The sequence below is a fragment of the Urocitellus parryii genome, chromosome 5 (assembly GCF_045843805.1).
Source record: "Urocitellus parryii isolate mUroPar1 chromosome 5, mUroPar1.hap1, whole genome shotgun sequence".
Classification (NCBI taxonomy): domain Eukaryota; kingdom Metazoa; phylum Chordata; class Mammalia; order Rodentia; family Sciuridae; genus Urocitellus; species Urocitellus parryii.
In genome coordinates this window covers 137,141,456-137,154,357 of record NC_135535.1, presented here as the reverse complement: position 1 = coordinate 137,154,357, position 12,902 = coordinate 137,141,456, and the positions used below count along the sequence as shown (strand labels likewise).

General features: G+C 35.8%; 1 protein-coding gene across 1 annotated transcript in view; it reads right to left on the bottom strand.

The window, feature by feature from the left end:
- Atad1 (ATPase family AAA domain containing 1) overlaps nucleotides 1-12,902 on the bottom strand; it is a 45,855-nt gene that overhangs the window by 29,950 nt on the left and 3,003 nt on the right. The window contains exons 2-3 of the mRNA XM_026408967.2: nucleotides 11,942-12,116; nucleotides 1,540-1,638 (exon numbers count right to left, since the gene is read on the bottom strand). Coding sequence (XP_026264752.1) covers nucleotides 1,540-1,638; nucleotides 11,942-12,103 — 261 coding nt within the window. The 5' untranslated portion in view covers nucleotides 12,104-12,116. The remainder of the gene's footprint in view (nucleotides 1-1,539; nucleotides 1,639-11,941; nucleotides 12,117-12,902) is intronic.

Sequence of the window (12,902 nt, the reverse complement as noted above, 5' to 3'; positions counted from 1 at the left end):
TCCAGTTACCACTCAGTTAATCCCATCAGGGATTAATTCACTGATTAGGTTGAGACTCTCACAACCCAATGATTTTTTCTCTGAACCTTCTTGCATTGTCTCACATGAGGTTTTGGCAGACAATTCAAATCCAAACCATAACCGGTGGGGATGTAAAACAGTAGCCAAATCTGAAGAAAATATTCATAATAGCTGGGAAAACATACTATCCCTTATTGTAGACTAACTCACACATAGATACTTTTAGGGCCCTAAAAGATGTCATTATAAAGTCATAAATCAAATTAAAGTAGAGGCTTAAATCTAGGGATGTGTACATATGTCTCTCTATACACAAATATTAAAAGGTATTGCACATTTTTATTTTCTAGATTTAGAGATGGGTCTACCATATTTTACTCAATTTGTACCAATAACATTAATGTATTAGATAAATATATTCTAGCATATTTATATCTGTTGCTAATCAAGTATTCACATAGCATCTTGGAGTTTATAAACTAAATTAATCTAATCCTCAAAAAAATGTTTATGAAGTATATAGATAGACAGGTATTATGCTATTATCCCTGGGCTATAGACATCAGAACTGAAACTTGAGAAAACCATTTGCCAAGGTCACAAATAGAAAAACTGGGATTCAGAATCCTGTGTTGCTTACCATAACATACCATAAAAATTTAGATTTTAACTGGATACAGTGGCACATGATTATAATCCCAGAGGCTCAGGAGTCTGAGACAGAAGTTCAAAGCCAGCCTCAGCAATATAGCATGGCCCTAAGCAACTCGGTGAGACCCTGTCTCTAAATAAAATATAAAAAGGCTGGGGATGTGGAGAAACCAGTGGTGAAGCACCCTTGGGTTCAATCCCTGGTACCAAAAAAAAAAAAAAAAAAGTCTAGATTTAAACTACACAAATCCAAACACCCACATGAGGAAAGAAGTTTTATAAAACCATGAAAAATACATAAAATTACAAGTTTTCCTAGGCAAATGTGTTCAAAATGTGTTCAGAAAAGAGTAACATAGCAGGCCTAGCATTTGGGAACTTGAGAGTTCCCACAATTCCTTGACAACAGCTCACTGTTCCTAAACAGTGTGTGCCAATGATGTGGTTTATGGTTAATATCACTTTTCCTTCTGGGAGTCTAGAATTTCAAAACACGTAAGGAAGATGAGGACTACATGAATAGCCCCCAATTAAAAACACTGGACTGTGTCTCTATTAAGCTTCCTAGAAGACAATACTGCACATGTGTTGTCACAACTTGTTGATGAAAGAATTAAACATGTCCTTATGACTTCAAGTGGAGGGAATTCTAGGAAGACTGTGCCTTTCTCCAGACTTTACTCCATTCCCTTTTCCCTTTGCTGATGCTGCCTTGTACCCAGAATAAATCATATCTGTGAATACAATTACGTTCTAAGTCCTGTGATTCCTCCTAGAGAATCATTGAACCTGCTCATAATCTTCCACTCCTTTAATATAGAACACTAGCCAAAATAAATAAATCATAATAAGATTAAGGATACATACATGCATGTTAAGAGGATCTACCAGATGAGCAGCAATACTCATTTCATATTCTGAAAGCTTCACATTTTTCACACCAATTTGCTTCATAAGTTTTTCTGCCTAGAAAGAAAAAACAAGCGATCATTGTTGGTTTGATATTAGTTACTGGTATTTCAAGATAGATAGAAAGACAGATAGTCTAAAAAGCAATAAATAAACAAGAATTTTCAAGGACTATTCTAGGTTTCTTGGTCTTATCCTTCCCTATTGTGAGACACTAAGAATTATAGGAAAAAAATTTCCACTCCACAGAAACCAGGGCAATTTAACCAGCTCTTGGGAAATGAGAAAATAGAATACAAGACTGAAGAAAGGATGTACTTCATAATATGGCCTCCTATGGTTTCAAGGAGACCTTAGGGTACAATGTGGTTTCTCTGACCTATTAGGATGAACATACATGAAAAGGTAAAACCTCAAGATAAAAGTTCAAGTAGCTAAGGATACCAAGAAATGTACAATTGGTGTTTCTTTCCTTAAATTAGCAGAAAATCTAAAATAGATATCCAACTGCCTTCAAATTATCCAGGTATCTACGACAGGTGTCTGTAAATATCTAACTTAAAATGTTTTGAGACACTGTCCCTTTCAGTTAAGAGTCAATTCCTGGGAGCTGGGGTTGTAGTTCAGCAATAGAATGCTTGCCTGGCATGTGTGAGAGGCTCTGGGTTTAATCCTCAACATAAAAATAAATAAAATAATAATAATGTCAACTTCTGGATCTAGTTAACCAAAGATAATAAAATGACTCTAAATAACGTGTGTGTGTGTGTGTGTGTGTGTGTGTATTCTGGAAGCAGGGCAAAATTAGTTTTAAATCTATGAGTTCTAGCAATGCAACAAATGTTTGAAGACAAACATTTTCTGAGTGTGCCAAAGACTATGCCAAAAGAGTAAACAGATGAAGTCCCTGAATCTTCAGTGATCCTATAAAGTAGAATGATTTTTCCCCTATCAAGGAAAAAGAAACTGAAGCTTAGCATGATTAAATAATTTGCCTTAGATGAAAGGTTAACAAATGGAAGAGGCAACTTCTGAATCCAAGCCATACAACTATGGAGCCCATACTCTAACCACCACACATATTTGCCTTGGTTTCTCTACTTAAAATGCAGAGGGCTGGGGATATAGTTCAGTTGGCGGAGTACTTGCCTCACATGCACAAGACCTTGGGTTTGATCCCCAGCACCACCAAAAAAAAAAAAAAAAAATCTTCATAAATCTATATATACATTAAAATTTCAAATAAGTAAGCATTTTAGAATAAAGGTACTCTAGTATATCATGTTTTAAAATGTTACAATTTTTGTTACGTTTTCCTAAGATGCTTTTGCTGATCTTGCTGTTTGTCAGGGATATCGCTGTTCTATAAAGGAAATTCATATCACAGAGCTTATGTTTACAGTTTAGCTAGGTTATTAGGAGAAATATGTGTTAGTCATATCCTGGTAATACCTCTCCTAAAAAAGTGCTATAAAGGGGGGCAGGCTGGGGTTATGGCTCAGCGGTACAGCACTTGCCTAGCATGTGCGAGGCCCTGGGTTCGATCCTCAGCACCACATAAAAATGAATAAAGTAAAGGTATTGCGTCCAACTACAACTAAAAAATAATAAGTCATCAGATAATCACATAGAATAAATTTTCAATTTTTCACTTCCTATGAAATAAGTAACCTTTTCCAGGTTCCTTTACCTCTTCAAAATGCCTTCTCTTTCACTGTCTGTAAAGCTTTTGTGTGTCAGCTATGGAAGGTATCTTATTTTAGCGCGGGTAAAGACATTAATTTATTCTTCTTTTTCATTATGCTGCTATAAATGTGAAGCCATCCTACATGTGTTCTTTTAGGGCAATGCTCTAAAACAGTGGATTTCAACTGGGGAAATGTGGTCCCCTGGAGATATTTGGCAATGTCTAGAAATACTTCTAGCTAGCACACTTGGAGATGGGGAAGAAGGGGCTATCAGCATCTAGACCATTGAACCAGGGATGCTGTTAGTCATTCTATAATGCACAAGAAAGCCCCCCTCCACCCAGCACTATATACGACTAAAATGCACCAAGAGCCAGGCACGATGGCACATGCCAATAATCTCTGCAGCTCTGAGGGCTGAGGCAGGAGGATTCTGAGTTCAAAGACAACTTCAGCAACTTGGCAAGGCCCTAAATAGCCTTGTGAGATACTGTCTCAAAATAAAAAGCTCCAAAACAGGGGCTGGGGATGTGGCTCAGGAGTTAAGCACTCCTGGCTTTAATCCCTGGTACCAAAAAAACAAATAGGTAGGAAAATTACTTTTTACTGAATACCCATCCTCTTTAAAAAAAACTATTTTACACTATTTTTTTTTACCCTTTCACATTACTTTATTACCCTTTCTTGCTATTTTTTTTTCTTCTTCATGTAAAGTAAAATTATTAAAAGCTGTTAAGAAGTGGAATAGGAAAAAAAAAAGAAGAAGCAGTGGGATAGGAAACAGTGAACTACTATTTGTGACTAGAATGGGGAAGGAGGAATTAAGGAAAAGGAGTAATAGAAAAGGAACTATTATGCGTAACACTCATTTCATTCAGGTTCTAAAAGATTCATAAGATTAACTGTCCTTTTGGAAGAATAATTTTAGGAAGTTACTTTAACAACTTAAAATGAAAAACACAGAGGAACTAATTAAACAGATCAGAAACAAGGACAACCTATGATTCTTTCACTGAGGTCACAGCTGAACTGCTCCATTTTAAGTGTAGGTAGAGGAAATCATTGATAAACTATCTTAAGAAATGCACTTAAAGCAGAACTAGCAGAGAATTTGAATATCTTTATATGTTAAGTATAAGCCCTTATTATCACAAACTTATAATAAAGACTAGAAACATCTTTTTCTAGGAAATGTGGAGACAAGAAACTTCTTTGTTAGCAGTAGTGTACTTATTGTCGTAATATTAGGGTAATATCTGATATTACCATAGGGTTCTGAAAGCTCCTGGGTAAGATATCTGTACTATAGTGCTCTTCTACTATGCTTATGTGTAAAACTCAATGCTAAACTGAGTTTTTTTCTCCTCCTCTTGTTTCCTTTTTTACTGCTTTTCTTTCCTTATTCCTCTATCTACTCTCTCACTCAGACAATACTGTACATTCCTTATGGATTTCCTATCTTAATTTCCTATTGACCTTACCTTTTACTGTTCTAAGATTTGGTTCCAGTAAATCATACGCTTTAAAAGTCACATGATTGATGATACAGTGATACAGTGTTACAACTGTTTTCTGGGGTAACAAATGATAGTTCTTCCAATTGTCATTATATGTTGGCTATTTTTAAAATTACTTAGCAGCTGAGAGTTTCAGTTTAATATTCCAGTGTACAGTTCTTTATAAAGCATTTGAGGTATTATTTCTCTCAAAATAATGTAAACAAAATCTGTAAGATTATAGTTGTAATGACAGTATGACAAACAGGAAGAAAACTAAGGCCACAGTTACACAGTTATGTACATTATCTTCCTATATATGACGAATTTTGGGTACTGAATCTTTTCTGTGATTTATTACTAAATAAATCTATCTCGGGAAAAGTATATAGTCTAACTAATGTGACAAACAAAATACTGCATTTATAAATGCCCACAACAGTTCCAGTGTGAATCACTCATCCTGTACATTAAAGCTCTTCTTTACTGGTCATGTTGAGGCTTGAATTCAGGCGTTGCACATGTTAGGTAAGCACTAACATATCTACAGCTCTTTTTTGAGAAAGGGCCTCCCCCTAAATTGCCTCAACTTGCAATCTTCCTGCCTTATCCTCCCCCAAATAGCTGGGATTACATGCAAGTGCCACAATACCTAGTTTAAAGCTTTTAAATAAAATAACAACCCAACCAGGTGCAGTGGCACACACCTGTAATCTCAGTGAACAAGGCTGAAGCAGGAGGATCGTGAGTTCAAACTTAGCCTGAGCAACTTAGCAAGGCCCTGAGCAACTCAGCAAGACCTTAATAAAATATTTTAAAAAAGGCTGGGAATGGGGCTTGATGGCAAAGTACCCCTGGGCTCAATCCTTGGTGTAAATAAATAAATAAATAATGACAATAATAATAATGTCTTAATTAATAATATCCACTGTTTATTACAGAGATGTCTATCAAAACTCTCCTATTACATTTAAGTATGATCCAAACAGCAGCATATATCCAAAAAATTCCTGTCCCTCTATAACATTCTGCGGGAACCATTAAATATCCTACATTCTCACAAACTGGAAGCTTTCCTGACTTCAAACTAGAAGTTATTTACAAATATCCCATTTAATCCAACAAAAACTACCTCCAGGTTACTACTCCTGATTTCAGTGCAACTATGCCATCTTTTACCTTGCACCTTTCAAAACTGTAATGCCTTTATAATCACAAAAGGGCCAAGTATGGTGGCACACACCTATAATCTCTTTAGGAGGCTGAGACAAAAGGACTGCAAATTCAAGGCCAGCCTCAACAACTTACTGAGGTCCTAAACAATTTAGCAAGACCCTGCCTCAAAATAAAAATTAAAAAGGGCTGGGGATGTAGCTTAGTGGTCAAGTGGCCCTGGGTTCAATACTCAATACCCCCCCCACCAAAAAAAAATCACATGAGGTCTACTAATAATCTGGCAACCTCTAAGAAGTATTTTATATCTAAGCTTTTAGATTCCACATTCTTTCTGACCAAAGTCATATTTTTCTTCTCTCTCATTCACATTTGATTGTTGCTCTTAAAGTGTACTATAATTCCTTAATTCCTGGCAATTCTCCAACTGAATTATTCCCCTATCTGGTAATATTTGACTTCCTACATAGGCTGAACTATAAGGTCGTTAGTTAGATAATGCCCTCAGAATCCTTTAACACTTCTAATTAGCATTATCCCTAATGCTTTTCAGCACTACCATACTCCCAGACACTAAACTGCTAAGTAATGCTTGAATAACAAGGACTAGGATTGTAGTTTAAAGGTAGAGGGGCTTCCCTATCATGTGTGAGGCCCTAGCTTCAATTCCTAGTACCACAAAACAAACATCCAATTGAGTTCCCAATTTCTTCAACTATCCCCTAATGTTCTATGGTCAATAATAATTTAATCCCATTAAACTGCTCAAACATTTATTTACCTCAGCAGGTTTTCAACCTCCTCCACTCCCTTTCATGTTACTGAGAAAAAATACTTAGCTCAACCTTAAAATGTTCCTCTAACTACTAATCCCAACTCCTCCTGGTTCTTCTCCATCTACTTCCTCCATCTACTACACACCTTCTTTAGTAATCTCATCTACTTCCTCCTCGTACCCCTCCCCCAACTCCCTCCCCAGTACTAGGGATTGACTCAGGAACATTCTACCTCTAAGCCATATCCCTAGCTCTCCTTTTTAAAAAAATTTTATTTGGAGACAGGGTCTAAATTACTAATAATTGCCTCAAACTTGGTAATCCTCCTGCCTTAGCCTCCTTAATAATTAGGATTACAGGTGTACACCACTTCACCTGGCTGGAATGCTCATATTCGTTACCTCAAACTATACTTGCCCCCCACTAAATGACCAAACTTACTACACTTTCTTAGGTCATATTTCTCTTGGCCACTCTATACCACATTCACACCAATCCTTTTTTGCGACCTCTTCCTTTAGCTAATGGTGACTTTATACAAAAGTTATTCTCCAGATAGTATAAGAGAATGTGAGGAGGGGTATAAACAAAAAAAATTCTAGAGCTTTCTAAAATTATATTCCCCATTCCACCAATTTTCTCAAATTTTTTTTCTTTCCAGAACACAGACATGTCAGTTGATAATCAATGCCCCAAGGAACCATTATTATAGTCTTCAGTGTTCTGTATGCTACATGTGGGATTAGGGGAAAATGACAATAATCAGTACCTTAAATATCCTGGCTTTATTCTAGTCACTTTTCTCTGCTGAATGCCATATTTGAGCTGAGGGCAATTCAAAGGAAACAAATAAGTATAAGAAAAATCCTCTTTCCTTCTTGTATTTTCCTGAAAGTAGGACATAAGCTTACAAAAGTGTCATTCCTCCCCTCTCTACCAAGGACAGAAGTCAGTCATAAAGTCCACATTAGACATATCCTGAAGATGTTCACCAGAGAAATTTACGTAACAAACTCTACTAATTTTGTTGGTTGGTTATTTAAGCTTTACCACTGAGCAACACCCCCAACCTGTTATGTTTGTTTTTGAGATGGGGTCTTGCTAAGTTGCTTAGGGCCTCACTAAATTGCTGAGGCTGGCTTTGAATTTGTGATCCTCCTGCCTCAGTCTCCCGAGTCTGGGATTATAGGCATGCACCACCACACCCATCAAACTCTACTAGTTTTTTCCTACCCATGGTTTCCCATATAGTTACCCTCCCATTATTTGCTTCATGCAGAGACTTAGGTCCTTTTGTTTGCTCAATTCTCTAAAAACATATTGTTCCTTTGCTAAGATACTATATAAACTAAAATTTTGTTTTGTTTGGTGGGGGATGGGTACTGGGGATTAAACTCAGGGGCATTTGACAACTGAGCCACATCCCCAGACCTATTTTGAATTTTATTTCAGAGGGTCTCACTTAGTTGCTTAGCATCTCACTGTTGCTGAGGCTGGCTTTGAACTTGTGATCCTCAGCCTCTGGAGATACTGGGATTACAGTTGTGTGCCATCCTGCCCAGCTTAAACTAAAATTTTAATCAAATCTTTTGAGTTACTCATCTCTGGATACTCTTATGTTACCTTGCTGTCTATGAGACTCTATCTTGGACTGGCTCTGTGCTTTGCATCCTGAGTTCCTTGGAGTCATAAGAATAGACAATGAAAATTCAGTAGGCTCAGCAAATTCCCTCAAGGTAAAAGTTAGTCATCAAGTTCAGCTTACCTTTCTGAATTTTTGCCTGAAGTATTTCTTACCTGAATTCCTTACTTACTTTCCCCCAACCCCCTTGGTACTGGGAATCAAATCCAGTGTGTTTTTTACTGAGCTACATTCTTAGACCTTTTTATTTTTTGTTTTGAGATAGGCTCTCACTGAACTGCTGAGCCTGGCCTCAAAATCTTCCTGATTTAGTCTCCAAATCACTGGAATTATAGGCATGTATCACTGTGCCCAGTCAGAATTCCTTACTTTCTTGACAGCTCATGAATACTTTAAAAGAGGATTAAAATATATATATATAATATATATATATATAAATACATACATATATATATATATATATATATATATATATATACACACACACAATTAAGTTTACTTAGTTTTCTAAACAAGAAATTCAGTTAAGGTATGTAGCAACTCAGAATGACCTAGTCTTTCTCCACTGGCTTCATATCATCTTCCCATTCTCTAAAAGATGAGAATGTGTCAAGGATTACTCTTTAGACTACTACTTATCACACTTCCTTTGAAGATCTCAGCACTCTCAGTGGAGTCATCAGCATTGATTATTATGACAATTATATCAAAAGCTCTCAACAAGTATTTGAATGTATAATTCTGGATAGTGGTGGGGAAGATTGGAGAGTGGTCTGGAAAAAGCTCTATAAATGATGCACACATACACAGCAAAAATCTTATGACTTACACCATTTCGACCAAGACTCACTACTTTAATGATTCCAATGCCAATTACTTATGGGTATAAGAAAGTACCCCTAAGACTGACATTTTTTTTTTTTTAATATTTATTTATTAGTTATTGGCGGACACATCATCTTTGTTGGTATGTGGTGCTGGAGGATCGAACCCGGGCCGCACGCATGCCAGGCGAGCGCGCTACCGCTTGAGCCACATCCCCAGCCCCAAGACTGACATTTTTGCTGAGATTCAGATCTACAACTTCAATTGGTGTCAACACTTTCCCCTGAATCCCTACCATCAAAACAAACTCAATATGCACATTTCAAAAGTCATCACCTCATAAAACCTGCCCTAACAATTTCCAAACCTCTATAAAAATATTAGCAAGTCTTTGAGGAATCAAGACAAATCTTTGATTCCTTTAAACAATGTCCTTTTTCTTTCCTCACATCATCACAGAGTGCTTCCTGCATTCATTCCTTTGAATTTATTTCATTCCCCTATTCTAGGTCTTTGTCAAGATTTTTGTAGTTTATAACTAACACATCTCCCTTTTGGTTTCTTTTGACTTCAATTCCTCCTATAAACCACTTTAAAGTGAATTATCCTAAAAGCAGTGCTTTGCATACTACCCACCTATTCAAATACATTCAATTGTTTATCATTGCCTACACAGAAATCTTCAACTGCTCAACAGCGTATTTCAATAGTTGGTCAGGGATGTAGTGAAGAACAGAGTGCAGAGAAGCTACAGTCCTTAGACACCCAAGACTCAGGACAATCTTTTCATTCTTGATGTTTTAAACACTAGTAAGTTAGTGTGGAACAGGATAACATTAGAAGCAAAAAGCATGTCTCCTCAGGTGATGATGGACTTTTAAAATACTGTACCATTTTTTAATCAGCCTCAGTCTACCCACCAGAAAATTAAAGACTGAAGAAAAAGTAGAACCCTAATCTCAAACTTTATATTTAGGACCCGTAAGCATGTAGTCCTTACATATCCCTGAAGTAGGTTCTACCACCTAATTAATTACATAAACCTTCCTTCTCCAACCTGACTAGACCATTTACCATTCCTTTAATAGGTCTTTTACTATTTCTACCCCCACTATGAGTGTGTTCATGTTCTTTCTACTTACTATTGTCCTTGCTTGAGAACCTAGAAGCCAAGCTCTTTCATGAAACCATACTCAATTGGCTCAATCATGGTAACTATTCCTTTCTCCAAAAGCCAGTTTGTCTTCTATACTACTCATCAGACAACTAGCATATGCCACTTACTACTATAATTTATATTGTCACAACAAATTTTTTCTCCCTACCAAGCACAATGAGGACAGTTATCTGACACTTCACATACCCAATATTTAGAACAATATTTTACATATAATTTTCACCAAAGGCTTAATGATGTGATCTATTTACATAGCCCTTAGCATCCATATTGGGGCTGGGTGCACTGGTGCACATACACCTATAATCCCAGTGGCTCAGGAGGTTGAGGCAGGAGGATCATGAGTTTAAAACCAGCCTCAGCAAAAGTGAGGTGCTAAGCAACTCAGTGAGACCCTGTCTCTACATAAAATACAAAATAGGGCTGGGGAATATGGCACAGTGGTTGAGTGCCCCTGAGTTCTAACTCAGTACCTCCCAAAAAGCTGAAAATGATATATCTTATCAATATCTTAACCTGAGACTCAAACTGACTTTCTCTAGATGGCAAAAAAAAAAAAAAAAAAGCTACACTGAGGTATATAATAAGGTGCTTTTTCTTTTCTTTCTCTTTTCTTTTTTATGATGGTATTGAGGTTTGAATCCTGGGGCACTCTACCATTGAGCTTCATCCTACCCCCTTTTTAAAATTTTCAGACAGGGTCTTGCTAAGTTGCCACTGCTGTCCTCAACCTTGCAATCCTCCTATGTCAGACTCCCAAGATGCTGGGATTACAGGTGTGCACCAGAGTACCTGGCCATGGTCAGTTTTTTGTTTTTCAACCTATACTGCTCAGACTTCCCAGCATGTTATAAATAGGCTAAAGATATAAGTAGACCTTGAGCCAATTATTTTATAATCAAATTTAAGAAATAAATTCATAAATATCAAAACTACTTTTCAGATATATATTTACTATCAGTGTTAATGAAACTGTGATTTTTCACTTTTTACTGATTTAAGAGGTATGCCTGTAGATGGTCATCATTATACAAAATTCAAGCATGAAGATGTGAATTTGGTGTCAACATACCTTATATATAAACAGAGATTTGATAAATTGTGGTATAAAGGTGTATTAAGAATTGTAATGCAAAAAAATTATAAATTTAATGCACTCCTCTATTGTGATGTAGGTAAGAAATAATTAAAAATTAATTAATTTTTTAAAAAAATAATTTCTGAATATGCTGGTACACTGTAAGCCAATGAAGATAAATCATATTACTACTGAAAAAAAAAAGAGATATGCCTATAATGCAGCCCTCTTCTCAACATTTGTCTGCTGCATTTTGAAAGAACAAGAGTTACTGTCATTTTTCCTTAACACCAAGCATAAATGCTTATTGAATGAATCAAGAGTCACAACTCAGCTGGGCATAGTGGCACATGCCTGTTATCTCAGTGACTTTCATTTTCAGTACCATTGCATTTCTTATGAGGTTTATATAACTTATTAATTTAAAATTCGACTCTATCTTTAGTTTTGAAGGAGAATGTTTGTTAGCCATAACAGAAATTATCTTTAAACATTTCAATCATACCTGTTTCTGAGCTTCTACTTTCTGCTTTCTGGTTGGATCAATTGCGTCTACCATCCATTTGATAGTAAAGTATGTTACTGCACCAAATATTGTCAAGCGGAAAATTAAACCAACAACTTCATTCCGACTCAAGGGACGAGAAAAGGCTTCAGCATGTACCATCTTGATTGTTAACCTTAAAAAACAAAGAGAAATGTCACTAAATAATAACTATATTCATTAACATTGAGAGACTATTAAAATGTTTGAACTAAGCAAGAAGCTAAGTTCTAACCAAATTCAAACACTACCTACCTTAGAAAAATGTGTTTCATTTTTAAGGAGAAGTGGATTTTCAATGTTAAATAAACAAACACATTTAAAGCTTTTCTTACAAATTGAAATAGATTAAAAAACAAGTTTATTTAGGAGTAGAATAATTTTATTGAAAAACATGGTCTTAAGTGACTTTCAGTTTTTAAATAAATATTCCAGAGAATCTGAAAATCTGGAAATAATGACTTCACATTAATCTAACTGAAGAAAGGCTGCCTGACAATGAAATACTTTACTAATATGATGCTGACAATCTATCTCTTCAATTAGGTATCTATATACCAGATAATTTTTGAGAGTGAAATTCAAACTATGAAATAATTTATTTTTTTCTCATACCTACTTTTAAAAGTTTTTGAAGCCTGGTTAATTTTAAGTATTCCATTTTCTCAATTAATAAGTGATATTAAATTTTTTGATCCCTCTATTGCTCCCAACAACCCAGCTAAATATGAAACAATAGAACTTTCAAAAGATTTAATCAAGAAAACTATCACAAAAATAAAGCAGGGAAAAAGGAAGTAATATGCTTACTTTTACATAAAGTATATATCCCTTAACAGCTACAACAACTGCAGCTGGGTTTACAGTGAGGCATGCACTCCACTGTCAAAGGCAATAAGTATATAAAACAATAAACTTATTA